Source organism: Anoplolepis gracilipes, chromosome 10, assembly GCF_047496725.1.
Source record: "Anoplolepis gracilipes chromosome 10, ASM4749672v1, whole genome shotgun sequence".
Lineage (NCBI taxonomy): Eukaryota > Metazoa > Arthropoda > Insecta > Hymenoptera > Formicidae > Anoplolepis > Anoplolepis gracilipes.
Window position 1 is genome coordinate 12,778,879 of NC_132979.1, and position 26,967 is coordinate 12,805,845.

A 26,967-nucleotide genomic window follows, 5' to 3' on the forward strand; every position below is an offset into this window, starting at 1 on the left:
TCAGTCAGGTCGATCTGGCCCCTCGCATGGCGGACCATTTCGCTGTACTGCCCATCCGGGCATGTCAGGACAACCGCCGCAGTGCGGGGGACCCTTATCGGCCTGGAGGCACCAGCTCTCTTTTTCCCCCCATCATGGAGTTCAGGTGGCAGTGGTCTCTTCTTCTCCCCCTTCTCCTTTCCCTTCACCTTGCCTGTCGGGGGTGCCAGGAATGCGGTCTCCTTCCTGATCCTCACTTTCCCTTTCCTTCCCAGTGCCGCCGCATATGTGAGCCGCTCCTTGTCGGCTGCCCGCGACGGCCCTGGGACGGGTCCTCCCCCGCCTTTAAGCAGGGCGGCTTTAGTTCCCGCTCCTCTTTCCTTTTGTCCTCTGAAGGAGCCATGATTCTCTCTCACATAGGTCGATCCCGAGGCGAGGTTTTCGGCATACCTGACCTCTATCAGGTCTCCCTCTCCGAGATACTTCCGCCCTTTGATGATCTTAAGGGCCTTGGACACGACCTCCCCCACATTCCAGCCCACCTCGGGGTTGGCCTTAATTCTTATCTCCCTCTCCTCCATGAGCGAGAGGGAGATTGGCGGTTTTTTACTTTGGGGTTGCGGTACCTCCAGTTTCCTCGCCGCACCCTTTTTTTCCTCCTCCTTTCTTTTGTCCAGTCTTACCTCCTCTTTTATATTTGAGACCTTCCCCTTTTTGATGATCCCGCGGGGGATGTGTTTGTCCCCATGGATTTGGGAGCCACCGAGTCAGTTTCTGGGGCCTTTTCTCCAGGAGCGGTTCGGTTTCCATCTCCTCGCAGGAGCCTTCTTCCGCATAATTAATTACCCCCATACCCTCTTTGCTCCTTGTACGAGGGGCAGGGGTAGGGGTATTTGAAGCCACCTCCAGGGGAGGTTCTTTCCTCCTGATGGGTGTCCCTTCCTCCACTCTTTTTCTTAGGAGTACATTCTCCTCTTTAAGCGCGGTCTCTCTCCGCGTTAACTCCTCTATTTGGCGCTGAAAAGAACCGCTCGCTCCCTTCAATTCTTCGACGTCCCTTCTCAGTTTGGTATTTTCCTTAATGAGGGCCCCAAACTGAGCCTTGGTCTCTTCCAATTGCCTCCTTACTTCATCGGAGGACATGCTTCCCCTACTGGCTAGGGTAACCGCCCCCGCAGAGGTCACCAGCACGGCTTCCTTAAGAAGCCTGACGAGGTCTCCTTTGAGATTCTTGGAGACCTTCGTCACCGTCTCCACCGCCTGTGTTGCGGTGAGAATCTCTGCGCAGACATCAGCTGCCGGAGAGTTTTTTAATTCCTCCTCAATCTTCTTTTGAGATTTTAGCTTTTTCCAGGCTTTATTCTTTTCCCCTGGCAGAGCAGACCTGTCCCCTGACCACAGGGACACTAGCGGCCGCCCCGACCGAGGCTATCCTTCCTCTTCTTCCCGCGAGACTCGCAGTGCCTCCCGTTACGCCCACCTCCTTATTTATATTTATTTTTGTCGATTCCATTTTTTGATAATTCCCGCTCCCCGCTACGGCTCCGTCACCCAGGGTATACCCTCACCTGTCGCGAAGTGTCCCAAAACGTGACCGGCAACACTCCATGACAGGGCCCCAAGTTCCCCCGGGGGGGGTGACATACGACACGGGCCGGGGGATATACATCCCCGGTACTGGTCCCCAGCCCCTTACTCACCCATGGAGGTTTTGACGCCTCCATGGGCTTTCGGGGGTTCCCGGCCTCCGACCTCCGGGATACCGCAGCGGGTGGTGCCACCCGGGGGACCCCATGGACGGTTGGGACTGGGTCGCCGCTTCCCGGCCCAGTCTTACCCGCCATGGCGGCCAGCTTGCACGCGCCTTTGACGGAAGTTACCTCCCGTCAAAGGGCCCCGACGGTGCATCGCTTCGGAAGGGAAATATCCCCCGGCCCGTGTCGTATGTCACCCCCTTAGGGGGAACTTGGGGCCCTGTCGTGGAGTGTTGCCGGTCATGTTTCGGGACACTCTGCGGCAGATGAGAGTACACCCTGGGTGACGGAGTCGCAGCGGGGAGCGGGATTATTCAAAATAATGAATTCTCTAAAAACAAAAACACATAAGAAGACCAAGGCGGAACCTACCGCAGAATTGTCTGCGGACGGAGCGACTGGGGAGACCTTTAAGGTCCCCGAAATACCCGAGGGCCCTGCGGGGAAGGATATGCCTTCGTACCCAGGGCCATCGACATCTGGCGGCAAACCCACCATCACGGCCATTCAGGATGGTACGGCAGCGAGAGAGGCGTTGGAAAAGAGATACCTCCAATTTCCAATGGCCAGAAAGACAAGCAAATGCCCCCACGACGCGACGCATATATGTCATAGCTGCCGTGTGAGCAGAAAAAGGAGCAAGTATACCGCTACAGGTATAACTCCCGCTCCTAGTGACGAGGACTTGGAGTTTCCAGCGGGATCACGCGCCAGTAGCGTGGCGGGTGATCCTGACGAATACGAAGCAGGATCACACGCTGGTTCGTATTATGCTGGCTTGGAGGACGAGCAGTCCGACCTCACCCCCGCCAAAAGAGGCAGAGGAAGGCCCATCACCACGGGTGAAGGGACAAGGGAAAAAAGAGAGGCAAGGGCCAGAGCGAGGGAAGAAGTCAGAGAGAGAAAGGACACGGATTGGGCCCTGGGTGCCTCAATGCCCGATGGACAGGCCTGGGAGAGATGCCGGGACAACCAGAGGGTAGCGAGGGAGATGTTCCGCCACTCTCCGACACCGGCTGTGGTGTCGGATACCATAGCAAACTGCGTGACCATTTTCAAGAGTCTGCAGGTCTCAAAGAACATTAAGGGTCCACTAGAAGAAGAGATGAAGAAGGCTGTGGCGTCCATCATGGCTGCCACAGCAGTCCTTCATGATAGGACTACACAGTCCTCTCCGAGCAACGCTGAAGCGGAGGAACTTTGGCACCAATTGGAGCTCCTCAAAGCCGAGAGAGAAAAGGAGACGAGCAAGCTCAAAAAGCAGATGGCGGAACTCGCCGATCAGGTAAAAGTGCTGACGAACCAGCACAGTACTCGCCTGATCGAAGAGGGAAGCATCACAAAAAGTGAAAAGGAGAAGGGGGGCAGGAACCTGAGAGGACGGAACCGCATTGAATCTGACCGGGATTCAGATTCCGACAGCGGGGAATGGCATTCTCTCAGGCTGAGGACGCCCCAAAATGTCTCCCCTAAGAAGACCGCCTTGAGGAGGGGCGGACTATCTCCGGCATGCGTGTCCCCGGGCTTGGCTGGTGACCCCTGCATGGAGGTAGAACCGCAGGCCGCGAGCGTAACGGAGGCACAGGGGCCCTTTTTAAGTGGATCCCCTCGATCCCTTCTTCCAATCACTTGCCCACCAGTCCAAATGAGTTCGCAATCCTGTATGAAGCTCTCAACCAACACCTACAAATCGGTGTTGACTTGAGGGAGAGGATGCTGCGATTCTTCGAAGCAACGAACGGACAGGGGGAGGCGGTCCAATCTGCTCCCTTGAACGCACACACCCAGTCGCCAATGGGGAAGAAGGCCGAGGCTGAGATCCCCTCACCAACTCAGCCCAAGACACAGGATATTGTTCCCAAAAACAGCCAAAGGAACAAGGTGGCTAAGAAGGGAAAGAAGAAGGGAGAAAGCCAGGTTCGTGCGAACACCAAGATCTCTCCCCTTCCTCCTCTGCCGACATTCGCATTGGATGAGAATACCTAGAAGGAAATCTCGCCAGGATGCGGAACCCTCTGGGGCTCCACCCTCTGACGGAGGACCATTAGGCCCGGGGCCCTTCGACAAGAAGTCGACAGACCCCGGGACATATGGCCCCTCTCCGACCACCGAAACTCCGTGGAGCGTGGTGGTCGGACGTAAAGGAAAGAGAAAGGTAAGACAGACACCCCTTCCCTCCAAAACGGTACCCGTTGCTGTGGCCCGGTCACCGTTCAGTGAACGGGGTAAGCAGAAGCGGGGGCAGGTAGCGGGGGGAGAGAAACCCGGTAGAAGGAAGGTTTTCAAAACCTCGGCGGTCATGATAACCTGCCCAGAAGGAAAATATGGCGAGAACATGGCCGCCATCAGAAAAGAGGTTAAACTAGACCAACTGGGAATCGAGGAAGGAAACCCCAAGATAAGAAAAGGTCTTACCGAAGCCTTAATCCTGGAAATTTCTGGCGAAAACAAGGCACGCAAGGCGGGGCAACTCGCCGAGCGTGTAAAAGAGGTGACCGGGGACAACGAAGGAGTGCGAGTCACGTGCCCCCAGAAAATGGCCGACCTCCGCATTCGGGGGCTGGAGGATTCCATTACCCGGGCGGAGATTGTTGCCGCAATCTCCGGGGAGGGCAAATGCGGGTTCTCGGACGTCAAGGTGGGAGCGTTCGTGAAGGCCCCCCACACCGGCCTTAACACGGTGTTGGTGCAGTGCCCGATAGACGCGGCCAACAAACTGGCACAGATGGGAAAGGTACCAATATCGTGGTACAAATCACCCATCAAGCTGTTGCCGTGGCTCCCCCTCCGATGCTTTAAGTGCATGGAGGAGGGGCATGTGCAGCAGCAATGCGGCAACGACCGATCCTGCGCCAACCTGTGCTTCCGATGCGGCAAAGAGGGCCATAAGGCCAACTTTTGCACAGAACAAAGAGTGCACTGCGCACTCTGTGCTGACTTCGGGGCACCCGCGGGGCACAGGATGGGGGGCATGAATTGTCACCCCCCGAAAAAATTCAACAGGAAAAAGGCCAAATCGATTCCTCCCTCCAAAAACCCACCCCGTCAGTAGGAGGGGAGAAGGGGGGAATCGAAAACAAGAGCCCAATTCCGTCCCTGATGGAGGTCGTTGTAGGAGAAATCCCACAAGCGAACCAAACGGCTTCAGCCGAGTCTGCGCCCGCGCCGATGGACACATCGGAGTGTCGCAAGCGGCGCGCGGACTCGATCAGAGAAGGAAACGAGGAGGGTGCGGGGAGCAAAGAGCTCTGCTCCGACTCCCCCAAGCCCCAAAGGAAGCCACGCTTAGACCCTAAGCGTGGTAACGTGAAAGGAGACACCCTTACCCCGGGCGAAATTGAGCCCGTGAGTAATGCGCCATCGAACGCGGATGGAGCCCCCCTTCCACGGCCACGTGGTGCGGGGTCTGAGTCGACGGAGGCCCTCTCTACCGACATCAATGAGGGCATGTAAATTCATACAGGCAAACATTAACCACGCTCGGCGGGCGCAGGACTTACTCCTGCAGACTATCGCCGAGCGTGGTATAGGACTGGCGATCGTGTTGGAGCCGTACCGACCCCCATCAAACCATCCTAATTGGAGGGTGGACGGCTCTGGCACGGTCGCAGTCATACGCGGCACGGACAATTACAACCCCCCCTGTTCCTTACTCAAGTCAGGAAGGGGGTACGTGGCGGTGAAATGGGGTTCCATCGCGGTGGTGGCGTGTTACGCACCGCCTAGTTGGGGCCTCTCCCAATTTGAACTGTATCTGGAGGAGCTGGAGCACTGCATACGCAGCATGCTCCCCCAGGAGGTGGTGGTGGCCGGTGACTTCAACGCCAGAGCGCAAGCGTGGGGAGACCGGCTCACCACTCCCAAGGGAGAGGTCCTACTGGATTGGATGGGGGCTTTCGGGCTATGCCTGCTAAACACCGGCAACGAGCCTACGTGCGACCGGCTGCTGCGGGGGGCGTCCATAGTGGATCTCACTATGATAACCACCTCCGCGGCACGCCTAAACTGGTCGTGGGGGGTGGTCGACCAAAAGACTCTATCGGACCACCGATATATCGAGTTCGGTTGTACCACCCTCCAGCCCGGGAGCCCGACCGGCGGTGCGCCACCGCCGCGATGAAATCTGAGAAAGTTAGACCCGGATAGGTTAATGGCGGCCGTCCAGGCCATCCTTTGGCAACACCATCCGCCAGAGGAGGGAGTGGGGAACTTAGTGAAGGATGTCGCGCGCCTGGTAGACTCGATCACACAGGCGTGCGACTTCTCCATGCTCAAAAGCAGGCCCCACTCGCGCCGGGCTGCGTATTGGTGGACGGAGGAGATCGCGTCTCTTCGCAGCTCCTCCGTCGCAGCCAGGAGACCCCTCAAACGCGCCCAGCGCCGTGGCGACGAGGCCTGGAAAGCCGAGGCACTCAGCGACTACCGGTCCGCTCGAGTGGCTCTGAGTGTCGCCATTCGCTCCTCCAGGGTGAAATCGTGGGACGAATTGATCGCGTTTCTGGACGCCGACCGGTGGGGGCGCCCATACAAGATAGTGACGAACAAACTTCGTCATTGGGCGCCCCCCGTGACGGAAACCCTCCCCTCGGGATCCCTGGACCAAATAGTCGGGACTTTGTTCCCGACTAAACCCGACCCTCGAGGTCTCGACTGGCGCAGCGCGAACACCGGCGCTGCCGAGGCCTGGTCCAGGGATCTCGAAATCACCGAGGAGGAGATGAGGGATGCCGTCCGAAAGGTCAAGAACAACAAGGCCCCTGGCCCGGACGGCATCCCAGGGCGTGTTTGGAAGCTCGCCCTGGAGGAGGCAAACCTATCCGGGTGGATTAGAGGCATCTTCAATAGATGCCTCGCGGAGGAGAAATTCCCCCCAATGTGGGAAAGAGCCAAGTTGGTTCTTCTCCACAAGGGCGGTAAGAAGGAGGGTGACCCATCAACGTACCGGCCGATTTGCCTGCTGGACGAGGTCGGCAAAATATACGAGAGGATTCTCGTTCGCCGACTCGTCCAGCATCTGGCGCGCGATGAGGTCCCTTCCCTTCACGAGGAACAATACGGCTTCCGTGAGGGCAGGTCCACGGTGGACGCCGTACTGCGCGTCAGAGCCCTCACGGAGTCAGCTGTGGAACGCGGGAGGCGTTGGCCGTCGCTTTGGACGTGTCCAACGCCTTTAACCCTCCCGTGGAAGGCAATTGGGGACGCTCTCATCACCCACCGCGTCCCCGAATATTTCGTGAGGGGTATTCGGGCTTAATTCGGTCACCGTAGGCTCGAATACAAGGACCAAGACGGCCAGGGTCACACCCGTCGCGTGTACTGCGGAGTTCCACAGGGCTCGGTGCTGGGCCCGCTGTTGTGGAACCTCGGGTACGACGGGGTCCTCCATACCGCCCTCCCCCTCGACTGTCGGGTCATCGGGTATGCCGACGATACCCTGCTGGTAGCCGAGGGGGACAACTGGGGGGAAGCCCTAAACAGGGCCAACGAAGGGGTGGCAGGCCTCGTGAGGGCCATAAGCCGGACTGGCCTGAGGGTGGCCCCCAGCAAGACCGAGGCGGTCTACTTCTACGACCGCCGGGCCGCTGGGGAGCCTTCCCCCACCTCCCGACTAGATGTGGACGGCACTGTTGTCCTCGTGGGGTTCCAGATTATATACCTGAGGCTCCACATCGACGGCCGATGGAGCTTCGCGGGTCACTTTGACCGCCTGGTCCCGAGAGCGGACAAGGCGGCGGCAGCGATTAGCCGCTTGCTGCCAAATCTCGGAGGGCCGGACGGTCGGGTGCGCCGCGTCTACGCGCACACCGTCCTTAGCATAATAATGTATGCAGCACCGGTGTGGGCGGGCGAGGCGATGGCCACCAGACGCATACAGGACGCGATGCGTTGCGTCCAGCGTAGATTGGCCATTCGTCTCGTCCGAGGCTACAGGACGGTGTCGCACGTGGCGGCCACCATCCTGGCCGGACTCCCCTCCCTGCATATGGTCGCGGATTCATACAGACGTTTGTATAACCGGAAATCCGCGGCACGCAGGGGAAGAGTCGCCAAGATCCCGGATACTGGGCACTTGGAAGCTCTAGGAAAAAAAGTCCCTCGAGCAGCAATGGATCGCGTCGCTGCACGAGCGCCCCCCAACATCCGGGGAGAGGACTATATCGGCCGTCCTGCCCTGTCTGGAGGAGTGGCTGGACAGGGCGTGAGGCAACAGTACGTTTAGGATGACACAGGTGCTCTCCGGACATGGGTGTTTCAGAGAGTACCTGCAACGCATCGGACGGGAGGCAAGCGAGGCCTGCCACCATTGCGACCATCAGAAGGACACCGCGCAACACACCCTTCAGGCATGCCCAGCCTGGAGGGACGAGCGCGATGTCCTAACCCGGACTATCGGGGACGACTTGGCGCTGCCGAGCGTCGTCGTCAAGATGTTCGGAAGCGAGGACAACTGGAAAGCCGTGGCCGCCTTTTGCGAGGCGATCATGGCCCAAAAAGAAAGCGCCGAGAGGGAGCGTAGACCGGGACGGGCGAAAGGAAAAGCTCCTGGCAGGAGACCCCAACATCCCTTACCACCCGGGCCCCTCTTGCGTCCGGTGACGGTCCGGCTGGTGCGACTTATGCCGCACCCGCCGCCGTCATCGTCGCCACCGGCGACGGCGCACCCATCGACACCCATGGGAGCGCCGCCAAGACGTCAGTAAGTGGAAGGAGGGAGCAGACTGGTTTTGCTCGACCTTCTTCCCCTTACTTCCCCTTCTTTTTTGCCCTCCCTATTTAACCCCCCCAGGTGAGAGGAGTGTCGAGATTCTAAATCTCGACTCTCCCCCTCCACCCCCCATCGGGAGGAAGAGAAGACATGACGGGAGGAGGTAGTGGCCCTCCCGCCGCAAAGTAAAAGTTCGATTTGGAGAGGAGGGGAGTATAAGATATGTTCCTTTCTCCCCTCCCTCCCAGGAAGAACTCCAGTTAAGGAGTGTGGCGAGGGGAAGCTCCTGAAGTATTGCATCGCTAGTTCAAGGATTGTTTCCACGTGAAACCAACTGCTAAGGTTCTGCTCGCACCCACATTGTAAGGTGAAGAACTACCTTATATCTAGAGGCAGAGTGCCATCGCATGCTGATAGACACCCTGCACCGGGCGCCTCCGTGTTTTGTACAGGGGATAGGCGCACCCCTGTTCGAACCGTGTGTAGCATCGGGACGGTAATGTCCTTCAACCCACATCGGGCTTCCTAAACCGTGTCCCCGCCTCCGCGTTTTTATACGAGGGGGAAGGCGGACCCTTGTGCGTACCCTGTATAGCATCAGGACTGCGGTCCTTCAACCTACATCGGGCGTCCTGTTAACCGATCCGTCTTTCGAGATTCCTATACAGAGGAAAGAGGACCCCTGTTGCGGTGTTTGGTGACTTTGGGACTCGAATCCAGCCGAAAATTCCTCCATCACCCACCATCAAAACTCGAATCAGGGGTGAGCGGCCCTCTGATGCCTCGCCCTGCTGTCAAGCCAACAGGTCGGGTCCAACCCGAACCCTGCATCGTAGGGTGGCGACTACCCTACAACGACCAAAGCGATGCCGGCCAAACCCGCAGTCCCCGAGGAGCCGGCGGATCCCCCGACACCGAGATGGCCCGGAAGCGCGACCGTCCCGGGAGGCTCGTCGGCACCCGTAGGTCCGCCTCCCCCCAAGAAGCCGCGCCCCGACCGCTCGCTTCCCGTCTTGTTGGGATTTGCGACGCGTAAGCCTCACTTCAGGATCGGCACCCGGGGAGCCCGATCAGCATCGGTTGCCTCTCCATCCGATCGGCTCTTCTGAAAAGGACTCCTCCGGAAGAGAGGACGCTCTTCAGGCGGGCGCGCTAAGGTCCTCGCGTAGTGCCTTCGTTACTCCTCAACCCCCGCCCAGCCACTCTCCGGCTTAAGGGCTTTCGCCTTCGGCGTACTATGTGGCGTTCACCATCATTTCCGCCGCGACCGTCGCGTCTGTAGCAGGGACCGATTTGTAAACGTCCAACACCCAGGTATGCACGCCGGTGCTATGCATTCTGCCCCAGCCGAAGTCCAAGAGGAAATCTGGCTAAAGATGCGCTCTTAGCTATCCCTCCACTCCGGTTTTTCGGGGCTTCAGGACAAAGCCTCCCCACCACGTCAAGGTGGCGCATCATCGGGGAAGATCAGGGAGGAACCTTTTTTTTTTTTTTTTTACGTGAGGAAAATGCATTACGCATCCCCCCCAAATGTGGGACTCTCCCTATTTAAGGGCATACCCACTAAAAACCTCACGAGTGGCTTCTTTGGCGATTATAGGGGAGACTCCTGGAACTAGCGATGCAATACTTCAGGAGCCTCCCCTCGCCGCACTCCTTAATTGGAGTTCTTTCTGGGAGGGAGGGGAGAAAAGAATATATCTTATACTCCCCTCCTCTCCAAATCAAACTTTGACGCTGCGACGGGAGGGCCACTACCTCCTCCCGTCGTGTCTTCTCATCCCCCCGATGGTGGGGGGAAGGAGTCGAGACTTTGGGGATCTCATTTCATCTGGGGGTTAAAAAGGAGGGCAAAAAAGGGAGAGGTAAAGAGGGGAAGCGCGAGCAGAACCAGTCTGCTCCTTCCCCCCACTGACTGTCATCTCGGCGGCGCTCCCGTGGGTGTCGGTGGGTGCGCCGTTGCCAATGGCGACGATGACGGCGGCGGGTGCGGCGGAAGTCGCACCAGCCGGACCGTCACCGGACGCAAGAAGGGCCCAGGTGGTGGGGGAGGTTGGGGTCTCCTGCCAGGAGCCCTTCCCCTCGCCCGTCCCGGTCTACGCTCCCTTTCGGCGCTTTCCTTCTGGGCCATGACCGCCTCGCAAAAGGCGGCCACGGCTCTCCAGTTGTCCTCGCTGCCGAGCATCTTGACGACGACGCTCGGCAGCGCCAAGTCGCCCCCGATAGTCCGGGTTAGGACGTCGCGCTCGTCCCTCCAGGCTGGGCATGCTTGGAGGGTGTGTTGCGCGGTGTCCCTCTCGTGACCGCAGTGGTGGCAGGTCTCGCTTGCCTCCCATCCGATGCGGTGCAGGTACTTTCCGAAACACCCATGTCCGGAGAGCACCTGCGTCATTCTGAATGTACTGTTGCCACACGCCTTGTCCAGCCACTCCTCCAGACAGGGCAGGACGGCCGATACAGTCCTCTCCCCGGATGTTGGGGGGCGCTCGTGCAGCGACGCGATCCATCGCTGCTCGAGGGACTTTTTCTCCTGGAGCTTCCAAGTGCATAGTATCCTGGCCGCAATCTTGGCGACTCCTCCCCTGCGTGCCGCGGATTTCCGGTCATACAAACGTTTGTATGAATTTGCGACCATATGCAGAAGGGGGAGTCCGGCCAGGATGGTGGCCGCCGCGTGCGACACCGTCCTGTAGCCTCGGACGAATGGCCAATCTACGCTGGACGCGACGCATCGCGTCCTGTATGCGTCTGATGGCCATCGCCTCGCCCGCCCACACCGGTGCTGCATACATTAGTATGCTAAGGACGGTGTGCGCGTAGACGCGGCGCACCCGACCGTCCGGCCCTCCGAGATTCGGCAGCAAGCGGCTAATCGCTGCCGCCGCCTTCTGTGCTCTCGGGACCAGGCGGTCAAAGTGACCCGCGAAGCTCCATCGGCTGTCGATGTGGAGCCCCAGGTATTTGATCTGGGACCCCACTGGGACAACAGTACCGTCAACATCTAGTCGGGAGGTGGGGGAAGGCTCCCCAGCGGCCCGGCGGTCGTAGAAGTAGACCGCCTCGGTCTTGCTGGGGGCCACCCTCAGGCCAGTCCGGCTTATGGCCCTCACGAGGCCTGCCACCCCTTTGTTGGCCCTGTTTAGGGCTTCCCCCCAGTTGTCCCCCTCGGCTACCAGCAGGGTATCGTCGGCATATCTGATGACCCGGCAGTCGAGGGGGAGGGCAATATGAAGGACCCCGTCGTACCCGAGGTTCCACAGCAGCGAGCCCAACACCGAGCCCTGTGGGACCCCGCAGTACACGCGACGGGTGTGACCCTGGCCCTCTTGGTCCCTGTATTCGAGCCTACGGTGACCGAAGTATGCTCGAATTCCCTTCACGAGGTAGTTGGGGACGCGGTGGGTGTTAAGCGCGTCCCCGATTGCCTTCCACGGAAGGGTATTGAAGGCGTTGGACACGTCCAAAGCGACGGCCAACGCCACCCTCCCGCGTTCCACAGCTGACTCCGTGAGGGCCTTGACGCGCAGTACGGCGTCCACCGTGGACCTGCCCTCACGGAAACCGTATTATTCTTCGTGAAGGGAAGGGACCTCATTGCGCGCCAGATGCTGGACCATTCGGCGAACGAGAATCCTTTCGTATATTTTGCCGACCTCGTCCAGCAGGCAAATTGGCCGGTACGATGACGGGTCACCCTCCTTCTTACCGCCCTTGTGGAGAAGAACCAACTTGGCTCTTCCCCACATTGGGGGGAATTTCTCCTCCGCGAGGCATCTATTAAAGATGCCTCGTAGCCACCCGGATAGGTTTGGCTCCTCCAAGGCGAGCTTCCAAACGCGCCCTGGGATGCCGTTTGGGCTAACGGCCTTGTTGTTCTTGATCCCCCGGACGGCATTCCTCAACTCCTCCTCGGTGATTTCGAGATCCCTGGACCAGGCCTCGGCAGCGCCGGTGTTCGCGCTGCCTCAATCGAGACCTCGAGGATTGGGTTTAGTCGGGAACAGAGTCCCGACTATTTGGTCCAGGGATTTCGAGAGGAGGGTTTCCGTCACGGGAGGCGCCCAGTGACGTAGTTTGTTCGTCACTATCTTGTATGGGCGCCCCCACGGGTCGGCGTCAAGAAACGCGATGAGCTCGTCCCACGATCTCGCCCTGGAGGAGCGAATGGCGACACTCAGCGCCACTCGAGCGGACCGGTAGTCGCTGAGTGCCTCGGTTGTCCAGGCCTCGTCGCCACGGCGCTGGGCGCGTTCGAGGAGTCTCCTTGCCGCGACGGAGGAGCGGCAAAGAGACGCGATTTCCTCCGTCCACCAGTACGCAGCCCGGCGCAAGTGGGGCCTGCTTTTGGGCATGGAGAAGTCGCACGCCTGTGTGATCGAGTCTACCAGGCGCGCGACATCCTCCACCAGGCTCCCCACTCCTTCCTCTGGCGGATGGTGTTGCCAAAGGGTGGCCTGGACGGCCGCCGTCAACCTATCCGGGTCTAACTTTTTAAGGTTCGATCGCGGCGGTGGCGCACCGCCGGTCGGGCTCCCGGGCTGAAGGGTGGTGCAACCGAACTCTATATATCGGTGGTCCGATAGAGTCTCTTGGTCGACCACCCCCCATGAACAATTTAGGCGTGCCGCGGAGGGGGTTATCATAGTGAGATCCACTATAGACGCCCCCCGCAGTAGCCGGTCGCACGTGGGCTCGTTGCCGGTGTTTAGTAGGCATAGCCCGAGAGCCCCTATCCAGTCCAGTAGGACCTCTCCCTTGGGGGTGGTAAGCCGGTCTCCCCAGGCTTGCGCTCTGGCGTTAAAGTCACCGGCCACCACCACCTCCTGGGGGAGTATGCTGCGTATGCAGTGCTCCAACTCCCCCAGATACAGCTCAAATTGGGAGAGGCCCCAACTAGGCGGTGCGTAACACGCCACCACCGCGATGGATCCCAATTTCACCGCCACATACCCCCTTCCTGACTTGAGTAAGGAACAGGGGGGGTTGTGGCTGTTCGATCCTCGTATGATTGCGACCGTGCCAGAGCCGTCCACCCTCCAATTAGGATGGTTTGATGGGGATCGGTACGGCTCCGACACGATCGCCAGTCCTATACCACGCTCGGCGATAGTCTGCAGGAGTAAGTCCTGCGCCCGCCGAGCGTGGTTAATGTTTGCCTGTATGAATTTACAGGCCCTCATTGATGTCGGTAGAGAGGGCCTCCGTCGATTCAGACCCCGCACCACGTGGCTGTGGAAGGGGGGCTCCATCCGCGTTCGATGGCGCATTACCCACGGGCTCAATTTCGCCCGGGGTAAGGGTGTCTCCTTTCACGTTACCACGCTTAGGGTCTAAGCGTGGCTTCCTTTGGGGCTTGGGGGAGTCGGAGCAGAGCTCTTTGCCCCCCGCACCCTTCTCGTTTCCTTCCCTGACCGAGTCCGCGCGCCGCTTGCGACACTCCGATGTGTCCATCGGCGCGGGCGCAGACTCGGCTGAAGCTGTTTGGTTCGCTTGTGGGATTTCTCCCACAACGACCTCCATCAGGGACGGAATTGGGCTCTTGTTTTCGATTCCCCCCTTCTCCCCTCCTACCGACGGGGTGGGTTTTTTGGAGGGAGGAATCGATTTGGCCTTCTTCCTGTTGAGTTTTTTCGGGGGGTGACAATTCATGCCCCCCATCCTGTGCCCCGCGGGTGCCCCGAAGTCAACACAGAGTGCGCAGTGCACTTTCTGCTCGGAGCAGGAATTGGCCTTGTGGCCCTCCTTGCCGCAGCGGAAACACATGTTGGCACAGGATCGGTCGCTGCCGCACTGTTGCTGCACATGCCCCTCCTCCATGCACTTAAAACATCGAAGGGAGAGCCGCGGCAACAGCTCGATGGGTAATTTGTACCACGATATCGGTACCTTTCCCATCTGTGTCAATTTGTTGGCCGCGTCTATTGGACACTGCACCAACACCGTATTGAGGCCGGTGCGGGGGGCCTTCACGAACGCTCCCACTTTGACGTCCGAGAACCCGCACTTACCCTCCCCGGAGATTGCGGCAACAATCTCCGCCCGGGTAATGGAGTCTTCCAGCCCCCGAATGCGGAGGTCGGCCATTTTTTGGGGGCACTTGACTCGCACCCCTTCGTTGTCCCCAGTCACCTCTCTAACACGTTCGGCGAGTTGTCCCGCCTTGCGTGCCTTGTCCTCACCGAAAATCTCAAGGATTAAGGCACCGGTGAGACCTTTCCTTATCTTGAGGCTTCCTTCCTTGATTCCCAATTGGTCTAGTTTTACCTCCTTTCTGATGACGGCCATGTTCTCGCCATATTTCTCTTCTGGGCAGGTTATCATGACCGCCGAGGTTTTGGGAACCTTCATTTTACCGGGTTTCTCTCCCCCCGCTACCTGCCCCCGCTTCTGCTTACCCTGTTCACTGGGCGGTGACTGGGCCGCAGCAACGGGTACAGTTCTGGAGGGGAGGGGAGTCTGTCCTACTTTCTTCTTTCCCTTACGCCCGACCACCACGCTCCACGGAGTTTCCGTGGTCGGAGAGGGGTCATATGTCCCGGGGTCTGTCGATTTCTTGTCGAAGGGCCCCGGGCCTAATGGTCCTCCGCCAGAGGGTGGAGCCCCAGAGGGTTCCGCATCCTGGCGAGATTTCTTTCCAGGTATTCTTTCATCGGCAGCGGGTACCGGCAGAGAAGGGGGGGGAGAGATTTTGGAGTGAGCACAAACCTGGCTTTCTCCCTTCTTCTTTCCCTTCTTGGCCGCTTTTTCCTTTTGGCTGCTTTTAGGAACCATTCCCTGCGTCTTGGGCTGAGCTGGCGAGGGGATCTCAGCCTCGGTCTCCTTCCCCATTGGCGGCTGAGTATGTGCGTTCAGGGGAGCAGATTGGACCGCCTCCCCCTGTCCGTTCGTTGCTTCGAAGAATCGCAGCATCCTCTCCCTCAAGTCAACGCCTATTTGTAGGTGCTGATTGAGGGCTTCGTACAGGATTGCAAAGTCGCCCTGGACTGTAGGGCGAGTTACCGGTGGGAGGGGTCGAGGGGATCCACTCAAGAGGGGCCCCTGTGCCTCCGTTACGCTCGCGGCCTGCGGTTCTACCTCCATGCAGGGGTCATCAGCCAGGCCCGGGGACACGCATGCCGGAGATAGTCCGCCCCTCCTCAAGGCGGTCTTCTTTGGGGAGACATTTTGGGGCGTCCTCAGCCTGAGAGAATGCCACTCCCCGCTGTCGGAATCTGAATCCCGGTCAGATTCAATGCGGTTCCGTCCTCTCAGGTTCCTGCCCCCCTTCTCCTTTTCACTTTTTGTGATGCTTCCCTCTTCGATCAGGCGAGTACTGAGCTGGTTCGTCAGCACTTTTACCTGATCGGCGAGTTCCGCCATCTGCTTTTTGAGCTCGCTCGTCTCTTTTTCTTTCTCGGCTTTGAGGAGCTCCAATTGGTGCCGAAGTTCCTCCGCTTCAGCGTTGCTCGGCGAGGGCGATACAGTTCTGTCGTAAAGGACTGCTGTGGCAGCCATGATGGACGCCACAGCCTTCTTCATCTCCCCTTCTAGTGGGCCCTTGATGTTCTTGGAGACCTGCAGACTCTTGAAAATGGTCACGCAGTTTGCTATGGTATCCGACACCACAGCCGGTGTCGGAGAGTGGAGGAACATCTCCCTCGCCACCCTCTGGTTGTCCCGGCATCTCTCCCAGGCCTGTCCATCGGGCATTGAGGCACCCAGGGCCCAATCCGTGTCCACTCTCTCTCTGGCCTCTTCCCTCGCTCTGGCCCTTGCCTCCCTTTTCTCCCTTGTCCCTTCACCCGTGGTGATGGGCCTTCCTCTGCCTCTCTTGACGGAGCTGACGTCCGACTGCTCGTCCTCCGAGCCAGCATAGTACGACCCAGCGTGCGATGCTGCTTCGTACTCGTTAGGATCACCCGCCACGCTACTGGCGCGTGATCCCGCTGGGAACGCCAAGTCCTCGTCACTAGGAGCAGGAGTTATACCTGTATCGGTATGTTTCTTCCTTTTCTCGCTTGCTCGGCAGCTGTGGCATATATGCCTCGCGTTGTGAGGGCATTTGCTCGTTTTTTTGGCCATTGGAAATTGGAGGTATCTCCTTTCCAACGCCTCCCTCGCTGCCGTACCATCCTGAATGGCCGTGATGATAGGTTTGCCACCGGATGTCGATGGCCCTGGGTACGAAGGCATAACCTTCCCCTCTGAGCCCTCGGGTATTTCGGGGAATACCCGCTAATAGATATAAAAATAATTATTTAATAAAATAGAATAATTTAAATAATAAAAATTAGTAGCAAACGGATATAATAATCATATAGATAATATAGTTACAAATCTCATTAAAGGAGTCAAATAAAATAATCGATAATTAGATTTATAAACATAAAATAATTCTTTATTTAATAATTTAATAGCATCGCTGAAAGGTTGCAAAATACCAACTAACCCGACCTTATTAGGACCTTTACGTATTTGTACATATCCTAAAAATTTCCGCTCTAATAAAGTTAAAAAAGCAATCCCTAACAATAAATTTAATAATAAAATTAATAAATTTAATAAATTTAAAACTAAATAATAATAAATATTTTTAATTATTACTTATATAAATTATTTTTATATATTTAGAAATTCTAAATTTATTACACTATTCTGCCAAAGTAATCTACAATTTTTATAAAATTAATATTATTCTTTAATTTAAAAAAAATTTCAAATAAAAAGTCCTTTCGTACAAATTTATTTACACTTTAATTATAGATAAAATCCGATCTGGCTTACGCCGATCTAAACTCAAATCATGTAAAATTTTAATAGTCGAACAGACTAAATAATTAAATTTTTCCATCTAATTTTTATTTTAATTCAACATCGAGGTCTCAATCATTTTTTATAATATGATCTTAAAAAAAATATTACGCTGTTATCCCTAAGGTAATTAACTTTTCAATAATTTTTTTTAAAACTTATTCATATTTTCATAAATATATGATTATCTATTAAATAAAATTAAAAAAGTTTATAAAATTTTTTAATCCTCCCAACTAAATATAATTTTATACTAAATTTAAAAACTAATGTATTTTAATAAAAATTATATTAAATTCTATAGGGTCTTATCGTCCCATAATATTATTTGAACATTTTTATTCAAAATTTAAATTTTTATTATTTAATTTAAAAAGCTTAAATCTCATCCATTCCTTCATTCCAGCCTCCAATTAAAAGAAAAATGATTATGCTACCTTAGCACAGTCAAATTACTGCGGCTATTTAATACACATCATTGAGCAGAACAAATCTTTAATTATTTTCTAAAAACCATGTTTTTATTAAACAGGTGGACTTAATTTTATTTAAATATATTAAATAAATTTATTTTGCCTAATTCTTTAATTAAATATAAATTATTAATTATTATCAAATCTTTAAAAATAAATTTTATAAATAATACTAATTTTATCATTATTAATTTTTAATTTAAATTAATAAAAATATCTTTTTAATTTATTAAATTTATTTTAATTTTAAAATTATAATTAAACTATGCTAAAATAAATAAATTATTAAATTTTTTCAAAAAATTTTAAATTTTAAAACCATTTTTATAAAATTTTTATAAATAATATTAATAAATTTTTTAAATTTTAAAATTAATTTATAGATTATCCTATAAATTTTTAATATAAATCAATATATTTATTGTAAATAAAAATTATCTCAAACTTTAATAAAAATTTACATATTTAAATTTATATCTAAATTAAATTTATATCAAAAAAAACTAGATATCAAAAAAATTGATTAAAATATTCTTCTCTAAATAAATATTAAAAATAATTTTTTTATATTAAATTTTATTTATTTATTTAACTCTTTTTCTTTCGAGAAATTTATTTATCAATAATTTTTTTTAATAAACCCTGATACAAAAGGTACATTTAACTAAAATTACTTTTAAAAATTTTTTTTTTTCATTTACATTACATTATCATTAAAATTAAAATAATTATTTTAAAATTTTTTACTAAAACTTTTTTTTTTTTAATATAATTTTATTTAATAATTTATAATATTTTTTCTTATATTTATTTATTATTAATAATTTATTTATTAATTATAATAAAATTTTAATAATTTTTAATTAATCTTTTCAATGTAAATGAAAAATTTTTATTTAAACTAAAATTTTTTTTTATTCTAAATACATTTTCCAATATATTTACTTTGTTACGACTTTTTCCATAAATTTTTATTAATGAAAATGACGGGCAATTTGTACATATTTTAATTAAAATTCAATTTAAATATTTTTTTAACTTTACAATTAAATTCAATATTTATAAAACTTTAAAAATTTATTTCAATTAATTAAATTAAATGTAACTCATTTAAATCTTAACTATTCTACATTTTGATTTGAATTATAATTATAATTAAATTTTTAAATTATTAATCTTTTAATATAATTTTTCAACAACAATATATAAAAATTAAATTAAGTAATTCTATTCGTGGATTATCAAATTAATCAACAAGTTCCTCTAAATCATAAAATACCGCCAAATTTTTTATTTTTATTGATTAACATTTAATATTTAATTATATTTTATTTTCATTTAAATAATAGGGTATCTAATCCTAATTTATTATATAAATTTTTTTAATTTTATTATTAATTTAAATAAAATTATTTAACTTTTAATATCTAATTATATTTCACCATAAAAAAATAAATTAGTTAAATATATTTATTTATTTATATATTTTATATTTATATATAATTATTTAAATTTATTTTTATTTAAAGTATAAACCGCAATTGCTGGCACTTTATTTATTAATAATAAATTATAATTTTCTATTATAAATTTTCATTTAATTAATTATTATAAATACTAATTTATATATTATTAAATTATTTAAATTTTATATAATTTTATAAAATTTTATTTATACTTTAAATTATAAAATAAATTTAAAAAAAAAATTAATTTTTAATTATATTTATTAATTATTAAAAACAAATTATAAAAATAATTTAAATTTAAATTTAATATGAATATAAAATTTAATTTATAATATACATAAAAAAAAAATTAAATAATATTCCCCCCCCCTTTTTTATATTATTATCATTATTATTAATTATTAATAATTATTTAAATATATTAAAATATTTTATTAATAAATAATTTTTTTTTCTATATTTTAGGTTTTTAATATTTTAAATTAAAAATAATGATTAATAAGTTTTAATTAATTAATATTAAATAATTAATGTTAATTAAATATTTTAAATATATATAATTAATTATATATTTATAAAAATAATTAAAATATTTTATTAACATTAAATAATAATTATTAAATAATATTAATGTATATATAAATAAAAACTTAAATTTTTAATTTTTTTTACTTTCTATAAAATACTCTCCTTAAATTTATATAAATAAGATTTTTAATTATTATTAATTATTTTATTTATAGATAAGTTTTTTAATTTTAATTTTAATAATATATTTTTTTTTATAAATACATATAATTAAAATAGTCAATTATTAAATTTAAATAAAATTACTCTCTCCCTCTGAATTTTATTTTAACTAATTATTCTTTTTTAATTCTATAATAACTAATTATTTTTAAAAAATCAATTTTTATAATAATTTTATTTATAATATTTTATTATTTAATTTATTAATTAATCTTTATAACTACTTTAATTTTAATAAATTCTTTTATTATTTTTACTAATACAAATTTAATTTAAATTATTTATTTAAATTTACTTATAACCTTTTTTTAAATTAAATTTACTTATCATATTTAATTTTAACTAATGATTAATAGTCAATTTTCAAAAATATTATACTAATTTATATTTATTTAATTAAAGTAAGTAAGCTAATTCTCTAAGCTTTTAGGTTCATACCCTAAATATAGAAATTTTATCTTTCTCTTATTTAATTAATTATTTTTGCTATTTAAATTTTATTAATAACTAAAAATTTATTTAATGATATGCCTGATAAAAGGATTATTTTGATAGAATAAATCATACATAATTTATATATGTTTTCATTTAAATTAATTTTTTTATATTTAATAGATTTAAACTATCTCAAAAAATTTCAAAAATTTTTATGCTTCATAATACATTAAAATATAATATTAATATTCAATATTTATTCAAAGTTTAATACAACTAAAAAATTAATTTTATTTATATGCATCATAATTTATTTATAAAATTTTTTTTAATGTCTTTAGTGGAGTGTTCTCTTGGCGATTGACAAAGGACATGACACAATAGAACAGATGAAATACACTTGGATGACATAAAACGGATGACATGAAATATACATTTGGAAACAGTGACACATTTAGGGATTAGAAAGACAGGCAGAGGAACTTGACTTAACTGCTAAGGGGTTGGTAGTCCTAACAGTGGATAACGGGAGTGACGATTGGAAAAGACAAGAAACATGTGGAAAGGGAAACCTACTGGAAATGGCGAACAAACAAGTACAACAGTGACAATGCTACATGTTCTTGATTAAATGGATGATTTTTAAAATATTAGAAACATAGGATCAGATAATAACTACATATTAACACATAAAAAAGTGACCTAAATAATTAGACATAAAATAGACGAAATAACCGTACTATTAACACAAAAATTAGTACTAACATCGAACCTCTGTGCAATGGTACATGTACTTTCATTTTTGTTAGTTAAGGTAGAATAAAATAGACGATCTTTTTATATTTTTATTTATAAAATTGAGATTTCATCTTGGAGCGTCAGTGATGGACAGTGGCAGTAACCTAGAACAAAGTTTATAGGTTATCAAATCTGTCACTTGCTCTTATTAATATAGTATAAACAAATGTAATAACAGACTATACGTACCCTTTTTACGATAATGGCTTCTTTCATGGGCTCCTTGTCGAAGCCGGAGACTATTGCAGGACGGCGTCGTGCGGACTCCAGAAGGTTGTTTATTCGGCGAACAACTGTCGACCGTGATGTCAACATGATCCGTTAATCACTGAAACTTGTTTCGGTGATCGCGCTCGTCTGGTCTCTGCTCTTTCTTTCTAGGAAATATCTGAAGATCTGGTTCGCGCGCGAGGACTTCCTGACGATGGCGTGTCTGTACATGGCGGAATTCGACTCTGGTGATATTCGTGGCCTCCTGTCTGCTTCGCGCGTTGGAGTTTCTGAAACAAGGATAAAATAAAAGAACATTAGATGATTATTATGACACAGACGTATTTGCTTGATTAGATAATAAATAGTATATTTATTCACTCCAACGAATAAGCACAGAGAGTTACTTATCTTGTATGAAGATAGAAGCACAGATTTGAAGGAATTCCAGGAGAGATAGTATCCTGTGAAATCTGAAACAAGAAGAATATATTATAAATAATGAATTATTATAGAAATAGTATTACTTACCGTAGTATTAGAAACGCTCGATTATGACTCTTTTTGGATAGTTAATTACCTGTAAAGAGAAAGACCATAATTATAGGAAATACTTATTATAATATTAGAATAGAGAATCCTTGTGTACATTCATACTTAGTGTCAAGGATCTGGTTTTACGGTGCATCTGGTAATAAAGGCGATAGTGACAGTTGTAGATTACCTGTAAATGCACTGGGTTATCATATATATACATGGTTGTATACATGAATGTTGTTTATACTATACAACAGACGAATACGCATTATATTACCAAAATTATGAATTGTGTACGCCGCATACACTGTTGAGGAACCATTTTCTCCGGTGCGTCTGGCGACCGTGCACATATCAATGACGGCTATGGGGTAACAGGTTATCTGCGAATTATGCACATAGAGGAATAATATATTGAAAAGAACGAAACAATAATAGTGTATAATTACCTTAATAATGTTGTACGATTAACAGACGTTTAATTTAGAAGAAATATTGAAAGTATTGAAGCAATCTCCACTGGAACGTGAAGAGCATAATTAGCGGTGTCCGGTGTGCGTAGCCGTCTTACTAAGTGATACTGTTGAGTGTTTGGATCCTCCGGTGAGCTTGGCAGTCGCACACATGTTCAGTGACACATGCAGGTTAGATGATCTTGGTCGATGACAGGTGCTGAAACAAAAAAACAATTTGTTCATTAGGAGCATTAGGATTATTGCAATAAATAATAATAGACGAATACTTACCGTAATATCTTTATTAACTATAAATATTGTGGGTGAGTCTGCCAGCGTCGTTGATGAGCCTAGAGCGCTTTCGACACTGCAAAACATCTTGCGACAGAAATAATTCTGATGAGGAACCTGAAACAAGAAGCATTATACTTAATATTAAATAATATTACATATATTATTAAATAACAGACGAATACTTACCGTAACGCTAATCGTTGCAAAGCTAACACCGTCGACGAGTCGATGATGTGTTGTCATCCTCTCCGGTGTAGTGCTGAAGATTAGTAACCTGTAAAAAGATAAAGTTGTTGGTTATCTGTAGTTGCACTGCGTTGACCGCTGTAATAGATTGTAAAATATAATAAAACCGGAACGTACTGTTGTTGATGATACTTTGTATTGTCGATGCGCCTTTCTGGCGCATCTGATGCATGTTCCCGGCGTCACAACAGCAAACGATTGCGAATACTTGTATACCTGAAATAAAAACTAATTAATATCGTGGATAATAATATAGACGTGAATAAGTATTACGCTTTGTATAGATATATTTATCGATACTTCCTTCGGCTTACGATACTTGGCATGACAGGTGCGGTTATGTTCGGCCTGCCTAAATGATCTCGGTGCCTGAAGACAATAGGAGTACAATTACTAAACGATCACGTGTAGTGGATGATAAATCACAAGCGATATCTGCCCTGCGAGGCTGAGATCCTTGTCAGTGGCAGTGCTGTGTATTAAATGAAGTGACGGCACATATCATTAGCAGCGCGATAATTGTCACCGCGCATCGGGGTCGCGCAAGATAATTGGCACTTAGTTGAGCTACGTCAAGCACTGTTGGGGCACGCGGGGAGGCGGGTGACCCCCAGTAGCCACCTTGACGGGCGCGACACGCGGAAATAACACAAACCTTGTTATTAACAAAGGAACAAATTGAGCGACACGCGGGAGCAGCGCGATCGCGATGTTGGCGGCCATTTTGGGTAGTGATACAATCACGACCAAGAATTAATTCGTGCCGACAGTCGCGATAGTAAGTTCGCGTCTCGCCGATGACTATGGTGAGTTCGCATGAGTCTCACATGCGTTCCAAAGTAACCAGATAGGGAAATAGTATTTTAGCGAATATTTCGAGACTCCGAGCTCGAATCTTGAAATGAGACATAAGGTAGTGTTCACCAACGTGTCGCAACTACGATAGCACATACCATTGGTGCAAACTTTAGAGGTTGCGCAGTAACGCTGTGAAACTTTTTGTGGATGTGCAATTGGATTTTTGGAGACACATGGAGATCCCCTAACTATCCCTGAACCCAAAACCCAATTATTGGTGCGCATTAAAATTGAGGTTATAGATTAGCATGCGCATCAATATGGTTTTATTCATGGGCTCTCATTGAGGGCCACAACACATCTGGTTTCCGATTCTAACCCAAAATTGGACTTTTGCAGTGCGCAGTACGGCAGTACGATCACGCGTTTGTTGGGGAGTACGCGCTGTGCCTGGGGGTCCTCGTTGGACGCTCTCTTTCCTGCTGCGTATTTGAAACGCGACTACGTGTTAAAGTCTTCTTGTGTGCATGCGCACTAAGAGACTTGATTAAAATAGATATAGTTTATGATAGGCTAATTATAGAATTAGACAAAACAATAAACGACAATAAGTAGGCATTAGAGGTCATAATGGCGAAGAGCACGCAAAAGATGAGGAAAATGTTTTACTATTATGAAGAAGACCTCTCGCCTACCGATAAAGAAGCGGAGGTGATTAGTGAGGTCAAGGACAAAAATGGTGAAGTAATTAGTCTTAAACTTGATAGATATCTTAGAGGTAGGAAATCTGTAGCGTTTGAGAAACTTGTCGGTTACGATCACGATGTTCTTACGGATGCCGGCAAAACCTGGATAGAAGAGGTTTACCAATTCGTGGAGAGTCGCCAAGATATAGGCGAAAATGACCAGCGGAGGATGTTTGACAGGTGCTATGCTACGTACGACGTGCTGAGCGCGCTTGGCAATATCGACGAAAGAGATTGTTACGAAGACTACAAGGAGGCTCTAGACGCTATAAGTAAGAAGCTGAGAGAAGCATTGCCGACCTTGGACAAATATGATGCCATATCTCTTGAGGTTGAAACGCTCAGGGAAGAAAATAGAGTGTTGCACGCCAAGGTGCGTGACCTACAAGGTGAAAAGAATGTTCCAGTAATAGGACGTGACAATGACGACGTCATACAAGGAATCAAAGATGGAGTGACAGAATTTACCAATATCGTCAAGGTTACCATGAAGGAACAAAAAAAAGAAGCAAGGCAAAAGTATGAGGACGACATCCAGGAACTTAGAAGGGAAGTCAGCGAGCTGAGGAAGATTGTGCTCAAAGGGGAGATTGCCCACGCGAGTACACCGGTCCCTACGATCTGTATAGTCGAAAAGGATGCCGATAGTCCGAACTCGACCTCGACGAAGAGCAAACTGTCGATGATGCCTAAAAAAAAGAGGGAAAGAAAACAGTGGATTACTCCTAAGACGCGGAAAAAGAAGAAGACTCTGGAGGCTCCCAGCACTTCCAGAGACAATTCTACAGAGGACTCTCCAGGGATTGAAAATTATCAGCAGGAATTAATTAAACCTGGACGGATAGACCTGTCACCTGAACTGGCTAGACTGAGGAATAAGTCTCGTCTCGCCAGGACAGCTGCGGTTCTCATTAGAGTGGATACTTCCAAGACGTCGTACGCTCAGGCTCTGTGTAGGGTCCGCGAACAGATTAATCTGAAGAATTTAGGAATAGAGGGAACCTAAGTCAGAGGAGCTGTCAACGGAGGACTAATCGTGGAACTCACTGGCTGTGGGAACGGAAGCAAGGCCGACGCTCTGAAAGAGAAAATCACCCGGGTTCTGGGTGACTCTGCCAGGGTGACTAGGCCCCAGCTGAGAGCCGAGATGAGAATCTCGGGTTTGGACGTTTCCATCACTGAAGAGGATGTCGCGATGGCTTTAGCCCGTGAGGGTGACTGCCATCGGGATGAGATTAAAGTGAGCAATTTTAGGAAGACCTCAAAGGCGATGCCACGTACAGCATAGGCGAACTGTCCGGTGCTGGTGGCTTCCAAGATATCCAAAAAAGGTGCATTAGTTATAGGATGGTGCAGAGGGAAAGTGAAAATTGTGGAGCGTCCTGTGCAGTGTTACAGGTGCTGGTCATTTGGCCATATCAGTGTGAAGTGCACAGCTACAGTAGATAGAGGAAGCTGCTGCTATAATTGCGACCAAGCTGGCCTGATGGCCAATGGCTGCAAAGTAGTGACACAGTGTGTACTGTGTAAAGAGACGGGCCTGGAATTTTCGCACCGTATGGGCTCGGTTGTATGTAGGTCTAAGCCGGCCGTGCAATAGTGCGAGACCGCGTATATATAGCTGTTATAATCAAGAAATATTTAATCTAGTCGTAAAACTAGTTATAGTTAAAGTGATATGTAGTATAAAGATAGCATGTAGTTTATGATACTCTTAACTCATAGTTCAAGTTTAACCCTAGGTTGAACCAACATATTAAGTAATCGAAGACGGAACCTATCTCCTGCTCAGGAATGAGCGCGGGCGGTAACGAGACGTAACACAGAGGAACCTGAAGACGATCCTATCGATAAGGCTTTAGGTGTACAATCGGAGGACCAGACAGAAGAGAACCTTACGCCATCCCAGGTCCCCAATTTGCCACCCCCGGTCCCGAAGGAGGGCCTCTCTAGTCAAGCAACCGAAGAAGAAAACAGAGGATCTACAACTTAGGTGGCTAAACAAGCCTCGCTTCCGTCCGGGTCGCGGAAGAGTGCTCACGCGTACCCGTGGCCCGGACACATGGAGAAGACAGCAGGACTTACCTGCAGTGGGCGGGTCTCAACACCCGCCCACGGGGGGGAGAGTTTAGTTGGTAGGACTGGCCGGGCGCTTGCGCCGACGGGCCGGGTGAGTCCAACACTACCCCCGGGAGGACCGGGGGGTGTGCCTAACTGCATTTTCTCCTCCCTTTGCTTGGTAAAAAAAAAAAAAAAAAAAAAAAAAAAATTAGGTTAGGTTAGGTTAGGTTAAGTTCCTCCCCGATCCCTCCTCGTCGTGCGCCACCTTGTCGTGGTGAGGAAACTTAACCCTGAAACCCCATGGAACACCCACACGGCTCCGGCCAAGTTGGGTGAACCTCCGGGGTGGAAGGGGAACTAAGAGCGCACCGTATCCTTAGTAAGAGTACAAGGGGAGCCCAGCGACTCCCTTAGGGACTGCGCCCACCCCCTTGGGGGTGGTCTAAAGCGCGGACCCAATCGCTGG

General features: G+C 48.4%; 1 protein-coding gene and 1 long non-coding RNA gene across 2 annotated transcripts; one reads left to right on the forward strand and one right to left on the reverse strand.

Moving 5' to 3' along the window:
- Positions 1 to 4,832: 4,832 nt before the first annotated feature.
- Positions 4,833 to 5,853, forward strand: LOC140670700 (uncharacterized). Its single transcript, XM_072901414.1, has 2 exons — positions 4,833 to 5,078; positions 5,197 to 5,853. The coding sequence occupies exons 1-2, from the start codon at positions 4,833 to 4,835 to the stop codon at positions 5,851 to 5,853; spliced, it is 903 nt and encodes a 300-aa protein (XP_072757515.1).
- Positions 5,854 to 22,054: 16,201 nt separating this feature from the next.
- Positions 22,055 to 23,101, reverse strand: LOC140670586 (uncharacterized). The gene is made up of 5 exons (XR_012047594.1): positions 23,014 to 23,101; positions 22,837 to 22,924; positions 22,648 to 22,764; positions 22,351 to 22,573; positions 22,055 to 22,284 (listed from the first exon to the last, which is right to left on the reverse strand). It is a non-coding gene; the product is annotated as an uncharacterized lncRNA (long non-coding RNA).
- Between the last annotated feature and the right edge of the window lie 3,866 nt (positions 23,102 to 26,967).